The sequence below is a fragment of the Dichotomopilus funicola genome, assembly GCF_033296635.1.
Source record: "Dichotomopilus funicola strain CBS 141.50 unplaced genomic scaffold C8A04scaffold_11, whole genome shotgun sequence".
NCBI classification, from domain to species: domain Eukaryota; kingdom Fungi; phylum Ascomycota; class Sordariomycetes; order Sordariales; family Chaetomiaceae; genus Dichotomopilus; species Dichotomopilus funicola.
This window is the reverse complement of record NW_026944032.1, coordinates 2,321-21,227: the sequence shown is the minus strand read 5'-3', so window position 1 is coordinate 21,227 and position 18,907 is coordinate 2,321. Positions and strand designations below refer to the sequence as shown.

General features: G+C 54.9%; 5 protein-coding genes across 5 annotated transcripts; 3 read left to right on the top strand and 2 right to left on the bottom strand.

Annotated features, from left to right (window-relative positions):
• Positions 1-1,953: 1,953 nt before the first annotated feature.
• On the top strand, positions 1,954-2,955 carry C8A04DRAFT_26088 (glycoside hydrolase; the record flags this gene model as incomplete). Its single annotated transcript, XM_062779793.1, has 1 exon — positions 1,954-2,955. The coding sequence occupies one exon, from the start codon at positions 1,954-1,956 to the stop codon at positions 2,953-2,955; it is 1,002 nt and encodes a 333-aa protein (XP_062639302.1).
• A 287-nt stretch (positions 2,956-3,242) lies between these two features.
• C8A04DRAFT_35238 (kinase-like domain-containing protein) lies at positions 3,243-4,464 on the top strand (the record flags this gene model as incomplete). The annotated part of the gene is made up of 2 exons (XM_062783095.1): positions 3,243-3,724; positions 3,789-4,464. 2 exons carry the CDS (start codon positions 3,243-3,245, stop codon positions 4,462-4,464), a joined length of 1,158 nt encoding a protein of 385 aa, XP_062639301.1.
• A 3,396-nt stretch (positions 4,465-7,860) lies between these two features.
• Positions 7,861-9,602, bottom strand: C8A04DRAFT_26086 (cytochrome P450; the record flags this gene model as incomplete). Its single annotated transcript, XM_062779792.1, has 4 exons — positions 7,861-8,900; positions 8,961-9,204; positions 9,262-9,501; positions 9,555-9,602. 4 exons carry the CDS (start codon positions 9,600-9,602, stop codon positions 7,861-7,863), a joined length of 1,572 nt encoding a protein of 523 aa, XP_062639300.1.
• A 619-nt stretch (positions 9,603-10,221) lies between these two features.
• On the top strand, positions 10,222-13,855 carry C8A04DRAFT_35236 (major facilitator superfamily domain-containing protein; the record flags this gene model as incomplete). Its single annotated transcript, XM_062783094.1, has 5 exons — positions 10,222-11,003; positions 11,860-12,042; positions 12,113-12,569; positions 12,626-13,488; positions 13,681-13,855. 5 exons carry the CDS (start codon positions 10,222-10,224, stop codon positions 13,853-13,855), a joined length of 2,460 nt encoding a protein of 819 aa, XP_062639299.1.
• A 2,072-nt stretch (positions 13,856-15,927) lies between these two features.
• Positions 15,928-18,415, bottom strand: C8A04DRAFT_35234 (fcd1ed96-f99e-4d28-9e70-49d2afc1fed5; the record flags this gene model as incomplete). Its single annotated transcript, XM_062783093.1, has 3 exons — positions 15,928-17,124; positions 17,191-17,764; positions 17,859-18,415. 3 exons carry the CDS (start codon positions 18,413-18,415, stop codon positions 15,928-15,930), a joined length of 2,328 nt encoding a protein of 775 aa, XP_062639298.1.
• Positions 18,416-18,907: the final 492 nt, after the last annotated feature.

Sequence of the window (18,907 nt, the reverse complement as noted above, 5' to 3'; positions counted from 1 at the left end):
CAAATTGCGAAGTCTCACATGTCTGACTCTGTTTGTGGACGTCAACGGAAACTCAATGGAAACACCTGTTTGGATACAGTCAAAACCGGCAACGTCAATCGCTGCAACGAAACAAGATTGGACTGTGACGCCCTATCATTCTCACCGATGATGGTTCATGAAATAAAAAGAAGGTTCTGGCATGAAATCAACAATCGATTTGGGGGTTTCCACTTTCATTTCCTCCAACTCATGGTAGGCTAATTCCCCTAGACGTCAAAGGCCGAGATAACCTCTCAACAACTTGTTTGTTGAAATTACGTGGTATTATTATTTAGTCTCTAGACTTGGCGGATGTGATATGGTTACAATGGCAATACGTACAACCTCTTTGGTCGCACGCCTATCTGTGTGCCAGTCCCTTCCGCTGGGAAATACGTAATACTAAAAGACAGCGGCAAAGCCGGCGAGCCGAACTTGGGGAACCGTTTGTATTTCCCATGAGGTTGCGCTTTCCACACACACAGACAGCACTTGTTAGGAGACAGACCAGGGATCTCCTTCCTTTCGTGCTAGACATGAAAACAGTGCGCAGGTAGACTCAACTCCTACCAATTAATTACAACAAATGCCCATATGGAACCTAGGACTGGTGGTTTATAAGACGGTCGCAATTTATCGAAACCGGTACGCTCTCTACGTCAATTATTCACGGTCGCTCAGAGAACACCGGAACTCTGTTGTTCCTTTCTTGCGCCCCACGTTTCCTTTGCTTGTTGGTTGTTTGGAAACCTCTTCCTGCAGACTGATTGATGAGATGTCCTCGCAGCCCAACACCTAGCCGGGGCATTGATCTGGAATCGTGTTTAGGCGCTGCATCATGCAAAGTGGCGGCCCGCCCGGCAATCCCAGCTGAATCAAGCTCGCTAAGGAGAGCGGATAACAACGTCGGGATTGTCATTTCCAGCAATTCTGGTCGACGAGCGACTTGTCTTGTCGTCCATTCTCCCTCTGTGCCTCTTTCGAATGCCGTTATTTCCGTGTTGCTTGCAGTACCCGCACCAATCCCTAAGGGAGGATTGGCGCCCGGAAGGAGAGAACAAACGTTTCAAAAGGGATTTCTCTCTCTGTTTCTCTTTCTTATTTTTTGTCTTGCACAAATGAGAACATTCAGCCCCTGGATCGCAACGGCAGCGTTCAACGGCGGATCTCACATGCAAGGAACTCGGCATCGCGGCTAAGTGGTTGGGCGGAGTTTCTCGACAAGTTTTCGCCGGCTGGTGCGCCGGCTGTTCAGCAACAAGGATGACGTCTGCCGAGTAGCCGCGCCAACCATGTTTATGGTTCGAGGGGTATCGTTTGGTGATCGACGGGACTCAATGTAATTCTCAGACGAATTTCCAGGCATAAATGCGAGGAACAGTGGGGAGCTTCGAGGGGCAAATCCAATTCGACACCAATTGGTGAAGATCGCCCAGCCTATCCCCGGTCCCCGGAAAGCTTGTCTGGACTCCGTTCCGAAAAGAGAAAACCGCACCCGCCGCTGATCACAACCCCGTTCCAATGGGAGGCGGAACCCGGCGGTAAGCAGGGACTGAGCTTCCAATGCCATCGTCGGGCCGCTGTTGTCCATGGGGAGTACCTGGAAAATGGACATGGAGGCTCGTAACCAGCCAAGCAGGCATGGAGAAGAAAGGGTGACGCATGTCATCCACTACCTGGGATGCGGAGAGAACGGAGTTGTAAACAACCGGTCTTGAACAGGAAAGCGGGAACATCCGAAACAGTCCTTGCCGGCAGACATGGACGGCCAGAACTGCCCGGAGATACCGATGGCTGATGGGCCGTGAAAGCTTGGTTCATTATAAAAGAGGCCGCGATGCCCCTTCATCGACGGGCTTGAACAGTGCAACCAACCAACTTCCCAATCTTCAATCACCGGCCTGTTCCTGAATCCCCAGTGCATCCCCTACCATGGCATTCAAGTCCGCTCTCTTGGCCACGCTGGCTACGGCCGGTCTCGTTGCGGCCGACGGTCTCAACACCCGCGCCGTCGCGGCGGGCAAGAAGTACTTCGGCACGGAGATCAGCACCTACGTCATGAGCGATTCTGCCGCCAATGAGATCGCCAAGAACAGCGAGGACTTTGGGCAGTACACCTGCGAGAACGAGATGAAGTTCGACGCGCTGGAGCCGAGCCAGAACACATTCAAGTACGACGGCGCCGACCAGATCGTGGCACAGGCCGAGGCCAACGGGCAGATCATGCGCTGCCACAATCTGGTCTGGCACTCGCAGGTGCCCTCGTGGGTGAGCAACGGTGGCTTCGACAACGCCACGCTCATCGAGATCATGCAGAACCACATCGCCAACGTGGTCGGCCACTACAAGGGCAAGTGCTACGCCTGGGACGTGGTCAACGAGGCTCTGAACGAAGACGGTACATACCGTAGCTCCGACTCGGTCTGGGGCCGCACCATCGGCCCGGCTTTCATCCCCATGGCCTTTGCCGCGGCTGCCGAGGCCGACCCGGATGCCAAGCTCTACTACAACGACTACAACTGCGACAAGCCGGGCGCCAAGGCGACCGGTGCGCTTGGCCTCGTCAAGATGGTGCAGGAGTACGGCGCCCCCATCCACGGCTTCGGCATGCAGGGCCACATGACGGTCGGCCAAGTCGGCGACGCCTCGCAGTACGTTGAGAACATGCAGGCTTTTACCGCCCTCGGCATTGATGTCGCCTACACGGAGCTCGACATCTCCACCTCGTCCAACGACTTTGAGCAGCAAGCCACCGACTATGCCACCATTGTCTCTGCCTGCCAGCAGGTCGAGGCCTGCGTCGGCATCACCACCTGGGGCTTCACCGACAAGTACACCTGGATCAACAACGGCGCGCCGCTCATGTGGGACCAGAGCCTGCAGAAGAAGCCCGCGTACGACGCCATCCTCAACGGCTGGGGCAGCAGCGCTTAAGCTGGTTATTGAGAGCAGCAACAGCTGCGATGATGGAGAGGATGATAGGTTTTAGGGTTGGGGGTGATGAGATTAAATCATTAAATGAATGTGGGTTCGGAGGTTTGTCCGTGAGGAAAATGTACATATTCCCAGTTGGTTTTCATAGTCAGCACACAAAAGAACTGTTGGCACCCATTTTTTTAATTTTCGTCCCGTTCGGTGATTTAACCACCCCTGATCACCCCCGCACTCCAATCCCCGACTTGGAACCAACATCCCATCGCGTCAGCAACACGCCGTGCGCCATGTCATCATATTCTAGCGCCGACGATACCTACGACTCGGGCGAGCCGTCCGAGCTGGACCTCGACCTTGCCAAGCTCATAGAGTGTGCCACCCAGGCACTAAACGCCAAATGCACGGCTGTGAGGAAGCTAACCCGCGGAGTCAGCCACGAGGTTTTCACGCTTCAGCTCCAGGAGGCCCCCCCTGTACCAGATTCTCTCAAGCAAGCGGGCTTCTCATGCATTGCACGCTTCAGCCGCCTCAACGACACCCGGGCCAAGTTGGCCAGCGAGATAGCCACGGCGCGGTACCTGAGACGATTCTCCTCCATTCCTGTGCCCGAGATTTACTACTACGACTTGAATCCTGACAATGGCGTTGGAGCGCCTTTTATTTTGATGCAAAGGATGCCCGGGCGGCATCTCAATAAGATATGGGACACACTATCCCTTGACGGCAAGAAGTCGGCCCTCTCGGAGATCGCTGCCGTCATTGCGCAGCTGTCCTCCCTTAAATTCGACCATATTGGATCCCTAGACGAGAACGGAGTTGGGCCCCTTTATTAGCCCCTGTTTTGACCAGCCCAAAGGACCGTTCTCCTCCTCTTCCGAGTACATGCGGTCTTTCATCTCCATTCCATCCGTCAAATTTTCTGCCATTGGGGACCCTCTCCAGCAAGCGGGGGATGAGATTGAGCGCTTTCTCTACCACGACTACCTCCAACCGCCATTTTGTCTCATCCATGCCGACTTTGATGGCCAAAACATGCTTTTTGCAAATTCTCCAGATGGCTCAGGACCTAAACTCACTGGTCTAATTGACTTTGAGTACGCCTATACTGGACCTCTCTATTTCCTCTACGAATACCCGATTTTTATCCAGGATGTGTCTTGGTCCAAGGAACTTTACACCGAGAACGCTATCTTGCGTGCGCATTTTATTCGAGCCGTCTGGCGAGCGCTTCCTGACACCGCCGCGCAATCCACCTTTATCTCCTCCATGAACGGCAAGAACTTTGCATTAAACGGGTTCAGGGACTCGTTCATGACCGTCAAGCTCTCGCCAGAGTCGCTCCTTGATTCTGCAAAGTACTATGTACAGAGCCTCAAGGATGGTACGGAACCCGCGTACTCAGGCCGCCTCGACTACACGCCTGAGAGGTATACAAAAACAGCAGACCCGCTGCCTTATGGTGAGGATAGTGACAATGGCGAGGATGGCGGGAAGAATCTTTCAGGATGAACTGGGCTCGAAAGCTCCTGATCTTGGCTGTCGGGAGTGCCAGGTACTCCGAGAGGACTTGGATTAATTATTCTCATGATGTTAAAAAGCGATTGATTCCCTTGGTCCCCACGTCCACCGTTTCTCTCCTTCGGTTTCGGTCGGAAAACCCCAATCGCCTTTATTGGCGCGCTTCTCCGCAACGAACCGAACCCGATGCCCCTGAAGTTGATGCGCTGACCACCGATACTGACAAGATCGACAACGCTAGAAATAAGTGGGAAACAACAACTCCCTCACAGCCTAAATTATTTATGTTTCAAGAAGCCCTCTGGAAACTTCCCCCAGCTTCCCTTCCTTCTTTAATTATTGCTCTTTTCCCCTGTTCTTCCCCGGCTCATCAGTTCCCATCCCGTTCGCTTTGCCTCGCTTACTTCGCTTCCCCTGTTTACCCGTGTCGATCTTCGAACCTGACTCCGGGCTCACGACGCACAACAAGAGCCACAAGGCGCCGGTTAATGGGAGAATTCCTACCCTGGAACCGGGAATAGCGAAGGGCCTGAACCCGGGCCTCACGTGGGCCTGTGGAACAATGCCGCCGTGTGGGGGGTTCTTGGGCTGGATCGGCGTCCGATGGGGCTTCATTTTTGGAATGGATTTGCTTACAGGAAAGACATCGGTCTGTGTGCCAATTCGCTATGTAATTAATCGTGAAAACCGGGCGGTCAGTTCAAGGGAATCTGGACCTCTTCAACGTCGAAGCCATGCTTGCAGAAGTGAGTTTAGAATAGGTATCTAAAGGATCTCTGCATTTTATAAACAAAGAAACTGGATTTGGCAATAAGTTTCTAAGCTTTTATTTCGTATCAATGGTATGTTCAAGATAAGGATCGTAAATGACCTTCAACCACAGCATAGCAGCACAACACTACGCAATTAATTAGTTTGGAAGAGATTACCATTTAACTTTTTACATTTGACATGCCCAGCTGTCACAGAGATTATGTCTCCCATAATGAGTTAGATGACTCAATCTGATTCACACAAGTTGGTGCTAACTAGGTAAGGTATGTCGTGGGAGATGAATCCCGACTAACAACCTGACATGGGCGCATCCTATGATCAGCCCTCGTCAACTGATTCCCATTTCCCCCTATAAGATCCAGAGCAAAATCCAAGACTCAGTAACAAACGACAAGCCATCCGACTGGAGTATGAAATTTAGTAACGCTTTAAAATTCAACCACCTTGCTGCTGAGAACCCCCAGACCATATGCAAACTTATCCCAACACAACCAGAGCCAAACCCCAATTATGATTCCCATTTTTCACAACCAGTCATCCCATCACACAAATTACGCAAAGAAAGTGAGCCCAACCTCAGTACCAAACTTCCATAAGTCCCAAAAGTAATCCAAGACCAGAGCCCAGGTCCCACCCTTCCCATGGTGGTTCTTCGAAATCGTTTCTTCTCGTAACCACCCCCTCCCTCCGCCCCACCCAAAGGTTCTGGGCTTCCGCCATAAGATCAAGTTTGGTGGCTAATACCGATCACCCACAGGCTTGTCGAAGTGCGTGGTGTCGGAGTCTTTGACTGCCCTCTTGCCGCTGCCCGCCGTAGCACGGTCCTCGCATGGAATGAATCTGGGCTTCTCCGGTTTCGTCTAGCCGCGATTGCACAGCTTGCAATCGACCTGAACTAGGGGGCCTTCATTGTCCTCGAAACTGTCGGACTTTTCTTTGCCGACCTTGAAACAGCCGCACTTTTCTTCGCCCCTGAGACCCCCATTACCGCTGCAAACCTGACAGATGCCGCCTTCGGGATCTGTCCCTGTGCTTTCACAAGGCCGACACCGTTCGTATGTACGGTGCTCTTTGCTGCCTTGACATTCCTGGCAAGACACCCAAAGCTTTCCCTCTCTGTTGCACCGTTCGCATACACTGCTTGCAACGGTAACGTTGGAAGCCATCTTAAACTCAAGCGAATCACGTTTCGTAGATGTTCCTGGAATGCGTATGTATGTTGCGGCTCGATGGGTCAAGCAAAGCTGGTCAACGAGTACTTGGTAAAGGGGTTCGGAATCAATGGTTTGGAAGTTGCGACAGATATAACGGACGCGGAGTCTGAAGAGTTGGCGTTGGTCTTACGGGTGAGTCGGTTGAAGCGCTTTTATGGAGTCGTCCTTGTGTGCGCGTTGATGAGGATGGGTACGAGTTAGGAGAAGAAGCATGTCAGGGAACATCGACACTTATATACTGTTGAGAACTGTGACTCCGACACCTGTTCCAGTCGCCCGATGAAAACAGTAGGCCCATAATGAAGCCATGGTAGGGCTGATGGTATCACCACCGTGACGCCCCATCGGCCTCAACTTTGAACCACCAGCTACCTGAAGCTTACCGCCCACCCCAATATCACGAGGCTGCCAAAGAAACCCGTGTTCTGGGTTTGAGAGTAGGCCCCGGAACTTCCCAAGCCCTACAGATTATGCAAGAGTCATTAAAACAAGGCTCGAGGCCTGGGTTCAAGACCTACACACCCACACAAGGCGGTTACCCAAAGAATAGCCTCGTCAAATGACTAACCCACCACCGCCCGTCTCGGCCGGAAGCATCACTACCACACGAGGCGCGGCGCTTTGAAGTGTGTGCTACGTTTCCAGTCGAGTTTCCCGTCAAACCCGACAGCCCTGTTGGGTCAGTATTTCTGGTCGCGGCTAACGGCCTCGTGGGCTGCCTCTTGTTTGAGTGGCCCTCCACGCTTATCTGGTGAAGCAAGCCCGTCGCCGGCCGATGAAACGAGTAAGGGGTGTGACTCTGAGCGTTGCCCGGGGGCAACGGGACACCTTTGAGTTCAAGCATAATTCGTTGTAAGGCGGTCGGCCAGATATTGCGCCAGGTATTTGATCAAGGTGTCAAGGCCACCAAAGTATTTTGAGGCATTTCAGGCATCAAATGTAACCAACTTTTTTTAGGCCTCGGCGGCAAAAGGAGACCTCCCGCATGTTCCATTCCAGATATTTATGTTGGGGTGGGAGGAAAGACTGGAACCAGTCTCGGGTTCGGGAAATCAACTGTTCTCTCTCAAAGCGGTCAAACCGGAATCCGGACAGCTGATGAGGTCCGAGGTGTTCTCAGCCGTTTCACAAAGTCGCGCCTACAAGGCGATAATATACCGTACTACGTACACGCTGCAAGTGCTTTGCAGCCAAACTCTCACTCACCAGGATCGGTACCCTAGAGATGGTGAGACGAAAGACCAGGCCACTGTTGACCTGATAGTTCACGGTGCTATTTATGATATTTTGTTGTTCTTGTTTCGTTTAGCCTTCCCTATCTATCACCCTGAATCCTTTTCTTGTCTTGGGTTTCCATTGGGATTGGATTTCACGATCATCACCTCGATGCCCTAACCTCTCACCCCTTGACCGGCGTCAACCGCACCCACAACGGCGGCTTGGTCATGGAATGAAACACCGGCATAGTTTTCATATTTCCATCAAGACCCCAAACCCCATTCGCCCTCCCCGCATCCCCTTTCTCTTCCAACACCATATCAAAATTCCGCAACATATGTGCCGCAATCAACCGCATCTCCATATGTGCCAAATTCTTCCCAATACACACCCTCGGCCCCGTCCCAAATGGAAGCGACGCCCCCAACCGGTCCGAGGCAAACTGCTCTTGCCCGCCCTCGTCTACTGCCAACCATCGTTCCGGCCGGAACGAGTCCGGGTCGTGAAAATTCAATTTGGACCGCGTCGACGACCATGGTGATACCGCTACCGTCGTGCCTTCGGGCAGTGAGTACCCGTCGATCACGGCCCCGCCGCGGGGTACCATCCGCTGCTGGCTCGCTGGTGAGGGTGGGAACAGGCGCAGGGCCTCTAGCAGAGTCGCTTCGAGGAAGCGCAAGTCCTTGACGGTGGACCAGACCACGTCGGATGCGGCAGAGGGACAGGCCTCGCGTACTTCGCGAACGAGGCGCTCGTATACGGCGTGGTGGGTGCATACAAAGTAGGTCCAGCCGGTTAATGCAGTCGCGGTGGTGTCAGAGCCAGCGGAGATGAAGAGGGCGATGTTGAGGATGATTTCGGTTTCGGATAAGGGGAGCGATTTGGTGGAAGAGGAGCTGTTGAGGATCTGGTAGATGAAATCACGGTGGTCTGCACGGGAAGGGTCGTCGGCGGCTCGGAGGCGCTTGATGGTCTTTTCACGGGCGTTGGTGAGGTGGATGGTGCGCCAGGCGGCTGCTTGGCGGGGAACGAGGAGGCGGGTGAGGAGGGATTCGAGATAGGTACCGACGCCGGAGATACGGCGGATCCCTTGGGTCCATGTGGCGGCTACGAAGACGTTGATCACGGAGGTCGACCATTCCGTCGCGGAGGCTTGGTCAAGACAACCGAAAGGTTCGGCAAAGCAGAGCTCCCCCATGATATCGAAGGCGATGTAGGTGTCTGCGCGTCGTTAGTTGACTGGAGTGAGGGATATTCAACGGGGTTCAGGGGCTTAGTTACACCAATCTGCCACATCCACGGTCTGGCCCTCATCCGCCATGACTTTGAGTTTGGAAATGAACTTATGCACCTGGACCTGAGCTAAGTCTTCGAGATTTGCCAGCGCACTGTTGGTAAACATGGACCCCAATGCCCTACGCTGACGGGTGTGTTCCTTGTTGAGTGCCAAGCTCACGCCAGTCTGCCCGTCTACGTTTCCCACGGCGCCAAGAAATATTGGGCTCTTCTCCATGAGGCCGGCTTTCTGCGATCAAGATGAGTAACTGATCGAGAATGGGGGGGGGGGATGTGCGTGACGTACCCTGAAACCGTAGATTTCCTCGCGTGCCTCCAAGCTGACGAAACCGACTTCGTTCGGGGACACTCGCACCACCGGCCCATAGCGTTCGTGAAGGGACCGGTAGTACACATGCTGATTTCCAGTGACCAAATTGAAGGCTGCGGGCAGCTCTGATATGCTGTTGGCCCAGGGCCCAGGAATGACGCGTAAAGGGTGGAAGTACCGTCTTTGGACGGCTTGGAAGACGAGTCTTAAAATCACCTTCGAAATATTAGTCGAGTTTGAATTTTTGAAAACGAACAGCTAGGACTCACAAGTATGGCGACAGATGTGGCCGCCGTTGAAATCGTGAGAATAGCCATCTGGGTACGCTGCAATGCTTCCCTCGATACTTACACTACGAGTCCCGTGTGACAAAACTGACGAACAGGAATAGGCAGGAACAGCTAATGTTCAGTGCATCCTCCCGACCAAAGATCCGACCTCTGGATTTGCACGAAAAATGTCAACTCTCTCCAAGCAGCCCGGCCTTCAAGGTTGACGCCGTCCCCGGCTATGGATGAAGTAATATCGGCTCATCAAGGTCCGCAGGCTTGTAACTAGCGCTGCAGCTGCCGTGGGGTGAGAAGTGGGGAAGGGACCTTGATAAACGACCTTGAAGGATAAACTTGCTCAAAAGCCACTTGTACCGGTACAAGAGCCTTCGCCAAGGAACTCGTGTGGTGTCGTGCGAAACTTGCTCACTGACAAGGGCAGTTACAGGCTCCACCATGCATGTGGACAAAACAGGATCAGCGTGCTCGTTTTGAGGCTCGAGAACATGCAGACTAAATACCACCATCCTTGGCGTCAGATATCGCAAGTCAAATACCGAACGGTTATGAATGGTGCTCTGGATGTTTTGACGGGACCTACAGCACACGGTATTGCATCAACCAACACTTGTGACTTCTTTCCCCTTACGGTCATTTCATACAAACCATGGGCGACACCAAAGAGCTTGCCGTTGGGTACACCCGCGCCAATACCACACAATCCAACGCTGCCGTCTTCCTTCTCGACCGCCTTCAAATCACCCCCGGCTCGCGCGTACTTGACGTCGGCTGCGGGCCTGGCAACATCACCGCCCACCTCGGCACCCTCGTCGGACCCCAAGGCAGCGTAGTCGGCATCGACCCCAGCCCAGAGCGCATAGCCCTCGCCAACGAATCCATCGCAGGTTCGCCTGACAGCAACCTGTCATTCTACGAAGGCGTAGCCGAAGACCTCTCCCGATTCCCCAGCGACAGCTTCGACGCCGTCTTTGTCAACTCTACTCTGCACTGGGTCCCCGACCAGCCCGGCGCCATCCGGGAATTCGCCCGTGTGCTCCGCAAGGGCGGGCGTCTCGGCATCTCGGGCGGGTCAGGCGACTTCCTCAGCGCGCAAGAGCGTATCAAGGAAACAGTGCTCACGCGCGCGCCGTACAACGAGTACTACCGCGGGGCTGACGCTGGGCCGCCCAAGTTTTTGAAGCGCGTGGAAATTGAGGAGTTATTACGGGCTGCTGGTTTTGTGGATGGTGGATGGGAGATTGTGGTGAACGGGATTGTCAAGGCGACGAAGGACGCGGATGAGATGATCGATTGGTTAGATACAAGCTCGTCGGGGCAGACGTATGGGGGGATTCCGTTGGAGTTGAGGCCAAAGGCGAGGGCAGAGATGAAGGTTGAATGGGAGAAGTTGGAGGTGCCGGGGGAAGGAATCAGGATGGAGATGGAATTGTTGGTGACTGTAGCGGTGCTCTAGGACGGAAAGGTGATTACATAAAAGTCTCATCCAAACTTGGCCCCTCAATGGGCATAGGACATCTGGGATTGCAATGACGAAAAGTATAGACACCGGCTCTGTTTGACCTGCCGCGTCTCGACTTGGGCTTCAAAGTGCCAATTACCCGTTGGTGTCTTACTTCACCAGGGATCTCATTTGATAATATGTACGGGGGGCGTACCTTCCATCAACTGCTGTTTGTACCTACCTACCTAGTACCGGAATTATCTCGAACAACACGACCGATATCCACTTTCGGGGTCGCAACTTCCGCATCTAGATCACAGCGCTTGGTGGCGAGCTTTTTGCACCTGTTTGCCTCTTTTGGGATAACATGAAGTGTTGAACAACATTAAAGTCAATAACGGCTCATCCATCCAAACCCGCTGGAACGGTCTTATTCACGTATTTGCCATTCAGGGTCAGATGAGCGATTTTGCGCATGTTCTTATGCACTGAAACGCAGCCCGCGGGGCAGGATCCAGGACCCCAGAAGCCGGAACCATGTCGATTGCGATGGCATGCTGCAGGTGCCGGGGTGGTCTTGGCGTGGTGTGCGTGGGGTTCCGAATGCTGGCAATGTGTGTGTGAACCGAGAACCTTGGGGGTCCGAGACTCGTTTGACCAAAGAAGGGAGTATTCAGTGTTGTTGAGAGTTTGGTGAGAACGATTCACAGGTGTCGCTGTTGACAGCTGTGTACTACGAGGCTTCTTCATCTCTCGTAGCTAACCTCTCGGGGCAGTGCGCGATACCTACCCAATTACGGAAATACACAAATTTCCTAATCCGGCAATGGCTCTTACATCAAGTTCATCAAGCGAACTACCCTCCGACAAATCCACATGCATCGCCATTACCATGCCCGGCTCACCAGTTGAGATCATAGTTAGCTGGGAAGAGCCCGAAAATGAGGATCCGGCTAACCCATTGAACTGGTCGGCGTTGGTGAAATGGGCCAACATCCTCACCTTGTCTGTAATCAGCTTCCTCGTGTAAGTGGACTTTTGAATAACTTCACCTTTATTCAGAACCATTCGTTCTCTAATAGGTATTTGAGAATAGTCCCCTGGTATCCTCCATGATAGCACCCGCCGTCCCACGGATTATGCAAGACTTCCAGACCACGTCCCCCCTCTTTGCAACGTTCTCAGTCTCCATCTTCGTGCTCGGCTTCGCCTCCGGGCCACTCCTACTTGCCCCCCTCAGCGAGCTCTACGGCCGGGTTATCATCTATAACACTACGAATGTCCTCTTCCTGCTCTTTACGTTACTCTGCTCCGTGGCCCCCAATGAACAGACGTTTCTGGCGTTCCGGTTCCTGTCTGGGTTTGTGGGCGTGGCTACGATCACGATCGGGTCTGGGACAATTGCGGACGTGATGCCGAAGGAGGAGAGGGGCCGGGCGGTGTCGGTGTGGTCGGTTGGGACAATTCTGGGACCGATGGTTGGGCCGATTATTGGTGGATATGTGTCAGAGGTCGCAGGGTGGAAGTGGGTGTTTTGGGGAGTTGCTGTCGTGGTGAGTTTCCTAAGGTCAAACGAAAAAAAGAAGAAGAAAAAAATTAACAACACCAGATTGCCCTCGCCACTATCGCAGCTTTCTTCATCCTCCGCGAAACTTACCCACCCGTTTTACTCGCCCGCAAAGCCGCCAAGCTCAACAAACTCAACCGCAACAAACACACAGACTCCAATTCCACACCCCCCATCTACGTCTCCAAACTTGCACTCGCCTCCAAAACCACCAACCCCAAAGACCTCTTTACGCAAGCTATCCTCCGTCCCAGCGTCCTCCTTCTCACCCGCCCAGCCGTCACTATCCTCTGCACTTACGTCGCCGTGCTCTACGGCACCCTCTACCTCCTCTTTGCCACCTACGCCTTCGTCTTCCCAGCCATCTACGACTTCTCCCCTTCCGCAGCCGGGCTCGTGTTTCTCCCTGGGGGCACTGGCACGCTGCTAGGTCTGGCCTACACGGCGCGGTTCAGCGATCGGAACATCAAAAAGGTGAATAAAGGCCAGTCAGAGCAAGGGGGGCCAGCGCGGATGATCACGCCAGAGGACCGTCTGCCCCTGGTTATCACCGTACCAGGCGCGCTGGCCTTCCCCCTGGGCCTGTTCGTGTACGGCTGGACAGCGGAATACGCAGTGCACTGGGCGGTACCACTACTCGGGACAGCCATCACCGGGTTCGGGTCGATTCTGGTGTTTGTGGGCGTGCAGACATATTTGATCGATGCGTTTGAAGGGCATGCGGCGAGCGCTGTGGGTGCGAATGCGGTGTTGAGGGGCTTGGCCGGTGCATTATTGCCGTTGGGTGGGTTGGGATTGTATGAGCGGCTGGGATGGGGGTGGGGGAATGGGTTGTTGGGGTTTCTGGCTTTGGGGCTGGCACCGGTGCCGGTTTTGTTTGGGAGGTACGGTGCGTGGATTAGAGGGTGGAGGGTTTGGGGATGGGAGGGCAAGGATGGGTGAGGGTTTGCTGGATTTGTTGTAGGAACATAAGAGTGTTTTGTCACCCCTGAATCCGATTTCGCGCCGGGGAAATGTTGAGAAATAGATGTGCAAATTCCGATGTAGCGACTGAATTAGATTAAACACAACACTGCTACGCTGCCGCAATATTACAGTCGACTGCTGCTAGCTACCATGGCCACCGGAACAATTACCCTCTCTCTCTCCCTCTCCCTTTCCTTCGGCATGTCCCTCTCCTTCTCTCCCCCAACACCAAACCTCTCAACCAACTCCTCCCTATCCATCCCCTCCAACCCCAACCTCGCCAACCCCCGGCCCGTCCCAAAATAATCCACCCCCATCACCATCTCCGCCATCGTGATCACCGCCCTCACCGGCCCGGCATCCACCCCCAGCCTCTCAGCCAGCCCACACCACGTCACCAACAAATCCGGCACATCCTCCGACAGATTCCGATTCTCCATCCCCCCCGGCGCCCGCAACCGATTATGCGGCGCCGACCCCGTCGCCAAATCCACAAACCCCCTGAACCCTTGCCCATAACACTCATTCGACACTTCCACAGCCGTCTGCATGCCGCGATACCCGAGCGCCTCACCGATCTGCATGCGCACGCTGTCTAGGGCACACATGGCCCGTTCCACGGCGGGGGTCAGGCCGTCGGAGTAGAGGTAAAAATCACCGCCTGTGTTTTCGATTCGCCCGGCGTTGAGGAGCATCATGAGCGGGTGGAAGATGCCGTTGACGTTGGCGAGGCAGACTTCGAGGATGCTGCTGCACCAGCGGAGTTGGCTGGTGGGGAAGAGATTGGAGATGGTGGTGTACATTTCTGGGGTCATGAGGCGGCGTGTTGCTGTTGTGGTTGTTGGCCTTCGGCGGTTGTTGTGTGATGAGGATGACGAGGCTAAGGAAGGGAAAAAGGGGGCGATGAAGACGCGTTCCTTTTGGCCCATCACCGTCAGTCCGCCGTCGCCTTCGTCGTCCATGCGGCAGGAATAAGGTGAAAGATTGGTCTCAAAGATACAGCCGACTTCGATACCCTCGGCAGAAGCAATCAGTGAAAAGAGGTTGCCGGGGATAGCAACAATGATGTGTTGGCGGAGGTCGAACGGCCGCAGTTCGGCGAGAACTGTTTCTTGGCCCGTTGAAGGTACCGTGATAATGAGGATACGGGAGAAAGCCACGGCCTCAGCCATGGAGGAGGTCACGCCGATGGGGAAGGTCCCCTCCAATCGCCCGGAAACCTGAAGGCGGCCGCCGTTACGCCGGACTTGGTTGGCATGACGTTGATGTGTCGGATGGCCGTATACCAACACATCGTTGCCGTGATTTTGGAGGCCAGCTGCGAGGGCGAAGCCTGCTGGGCCGGCACCGAGGATAGAGACAGTTTGCATTATTGGGAATTTTGAGGGCACGAGAGTCAAGAGGGCGAGTGAGGTCTGGATGGTTACGGTGACACCAAACACAGAAATGAAGGAAGTAGAAGAGGGAAGTTGATCGGCCACAGCAAGTCACCTGTCCGTCCAGCCATGCGACCATCTGCAACCACCACCGGCCATCCGAAGACCCGAATACATATATACACCACACCATCCCCCCTCCTTCCCATCCGCATCGCAGAATCGTATCTCGCAGCCGAGCCCGCCTTCTCGTCCCGACGATCCCCTCGTGCAAGGGGCCATCAGCACCCAGCTGCAGTGACGGCACGGTCCTGCAACGCGCCCATCGCTGTTTCGAGTAGCCGTCGGGGTTCCTGAGCTCCACGCAGAACTCACCAGACCGCGCCCCTTGTCAAAGTACGGAAGTACCGATACCTCGCTCTTGGCTTGCAGGTGAGCAAGTTTGCTCGGGTTACGGTTACGTTACCGTTAGCGGTGAGTAAGAACCGTACAGGGTCCGCCGTGTTGGACCCTTTCTCGGCACGCCATCCGCTTTGCCCTTTTTAGTCGAGGAGTTGCAGAAGCGTGCCAGCTGGCAAGAAACCTAAGCGTTCTTGTTCTTCATGGCTCCCGGCCTCCCGTCCGTCCTCCCGTTTTTCAGGGACATGGGACTGAGGAGATGGATGTTGTGAGGTGGACCATGGACAAAGTTTCGGGGGAAAGAGTGGGATGTGGTGGATATTTGTGCAAGGATGTGATTTATCGTGTCAGAGCAGCAAACCACAACTCGCGCCATGGAATAGCCAAGACGGGAAGAGATATACCAAGCTCTGTGAACCTTGATAGTACACCTCCACGATCAAGAGAAGATATGAGCTCCACGACAACCTTGAGGGATCGATGACAAAATTGAATTCGCAACAACAATAACAGCAGGAACCTTGAGGGCATTTTCAAGAACCTTGAGGGTATTTCGCAGAACATGTGAAAATCAACATGCCAAGACAAGCAGCAAAAAAACAACTACCAAGCAAACGTTTCCTCCACCAAATCCACTCGGAACCCACCCTTCACACACACGACCACCTGCTTCGTGACCTCATCCGCCATCGCTCCCGGCGCACACACCAACACGGCAGTCTGTTGGCCCGCTTCCACCGCATCGCGCAGCACAGCCCCGACATCCATCTTCCCAGACTTCACCGCAGCACCAGCCCCTGGCACCGGCACGATCGTGTCAGACCCAATTTCCTTGTCCAGCACACCAGCACTCCCGCTATCACTCTGGTTCCCGGAGCTCTCCACATCCACAGGGGCCGACGAAGGCGACGATGATGATGAGGTAAACTCCGAGCACCAAAACTGACATTCCACGCCCTCCAGGTCAAAGGTCTGTCGGACATGCTCGATCAAAGCCCTTTCCCGCGCCGTCCACGCCAACACCACCCTCTTTCTCCTCCTCTCACCCTCCACTACTACCCCTTCCTCGGTCTTTTCCGTGCCACTCCCGGCCGTGTACGCGCGCAGGCTCTGTAGCACACCCAACACATGAGTAATGCCGACACCGCCCGCCACACACACCACCGTGTCCGCGGTCCGGAGCGGGTACAGCGTCGCGCGGTGTCCGGCGTAGGGCCCCTCCGTCATCACAGAGAGCGTCAGTGGCGCAGCCGGCGTGGAGGAGGAATCAAGTGCGAGCGCATGGCGCCGCAGTTTGGCTGTAACACCCTTGTGCGCGCGAATCAAAAACTTGACGTTCGGCTTTTCCTCGCCGGTTTGTCCCTTTTTCGACCACGCAGCCACGCTGAAGGGATGGCTCTCCCAAAACTTCAGCAGCCCACTGACATACAGGAAACTATGCTGCCCTGGACCAAACCCACGCGTCGACCGTGGGAAGAGCGTCACTTGGAGGATTTCTCCGTCGCAGCCTGGGACAGCCTCCACGACGGCTTTCGACCCCGTCAGACCGTTGTAGTACAGCAGGCGGGCCACCCTGGCCACGCGGTCGGCGGCCCAAAAGGCGAAGCACAGGTACAGCCAGACTTGGTAGCCGTAGTCAAAGCCGAAGTGGGGGATCAGGTGGTACCAGCACCCAACGAGGGCGATGACCACAAAGGCGATGTGGAAGAACAGGAAGAGCTCGTAGAGACGGGCGCGGAAGGGAAGGAAGGCGAATGCGGCCGCAAGGCAGAGGGCGATGGTGCCAATTATGCCCCAGTACTAGTGACAGTTAGTATCGCGTTTTTCATTACAGCGACGAGGGAAAGGGGGAGCAGGGGAACCTACGAAGAAAGGCTGGGCCGCCATCGCGGCATACGCCGACGCGCCCTCATATCCGGGCTCGAAGTATGCCACGGTATACGCAATCGAATGCACAACCGCCTGCACGGCCGCAACCCTCGCAATCCATCGGTGCAGCACCATAAACGTCGTCTGGCTCCACCCTGTGAACGCCATCAACACATTGTTCCGGCCCGCAAAGAGAATGGCAATGCTCATGTTCACCAAGCTGAGCGTGCCCGTGCGGTTGCCGACGTATTCGGCCGTCTCGAACTCTGGAGACATGAACCAGAGGTTGGGCGAGAAGTTGCCATAGTCAACGGCAGAGAAGATGGTGTTGAGGATGATGAAGAGTGCGATGAACAGGCTGAGTGCGCGGCCTGGAACGTAACCGAGTTGGCCGGGTAAGGGTTGCAGGCGTTTGCTACCGAAGAGGGCGGGGAGGAAGACAGAGGATTGAAGTTTGGCGTAGAGAGACGAGTTGCTGAGGCTTTTATGCAGGCCGGGAAGCACGCTGAATGCTTGCGCGAAGAGCCCGCAGACTGTGATGAGGCCGATCGTGACGAGGTAGACGATGAGACTGTGAAGTCTAAGTGTCAGTTCCCTACACCGTCCAAAACCCAACAACAGACAACATAATAACCACCACCCTAGAACCGCAAGTGTTGACGTACGAATATTTCGTGTGTAGCCTCTCCTGCCTGGCAAACTCCCCATACGTGCCATGAGTGGAATAGTACAACTCGTGGTTTACCAAGCTCGTCTTATTCAGCCACATCGCATCACTAGCCAGCTCCTCCGTCGGCGGCCGGGCCGGAAGACTCTCCTTAAACGTCGGCGTCGACGCGCCGCCCACGGCCTGCTTGCTGAAACACGCCGCCTGCTTCTCGGCTGGGTACCCGTCGGCGTCGCAGTTCTGCTGGATGCAGTACGCCATCGTCTCGAGCCAGGCCGTGTTGTTGGCGTAGCACTCCGGGCTGGTCATCCCCATCGGGCCCATGTCCATCCCATCCATCCCGCCCATACCCATACCGTCGCCCCCGCCCATGTCGCCATCGTGGAAGGTGGTACAGCTCAGGTACAGGGAAGAGAGGGAGTCGTGGCAGGCTTGGCAGCACAGGTCGCCGTACAAGTCGATGCCGTACCCGACGACGCCATTTTGTGCGGCCGCGAAGTTGTGAACTAGCCCTGAAAGTGCGAAGAGAAGAAGAAGACGGAAAGTGGACGCCATGGCGGGCTAGCCGCAGGAAGCTGTTTTCTGCAGTCCGCGGGTTGTTGCCGAGCTTGTCGATGGCGAAGATGGGTTTTGTCGAATTCGATCAACAGATCAACCTAAGACAACAAAAGGGGAGAACCACGCGGCAGCCCTGCAGATATACCTTCCCGATGGATTCCGGAGATTTTGTCAGTTATTCTGAGCAAACCGTCCACCGGGAGCCCGGCATCAGCACCAACAGTGGCGAGACAAGACATCGGTGCGCGCTGCGGTACTGCAAGCTCCGCATTCTGTTTCGAGCACTCATTCAACGCAGTCAGCCATCCGTCACCTCGACGGAGGTCGGGAGCCTTCCTGCGGACAGACATCTTTGGCAACCCAAGTGCGAGCCCCCCTCAGGCCCCTCCCCCTTCTTGTCCCGTTCACCAGTCGGCGCGCTCCCGAAGCCGCATTGAGTATGTTTCCGATGGGGATGCGCGCGGCGTGCCTGAATAAGACGGCCCGTCA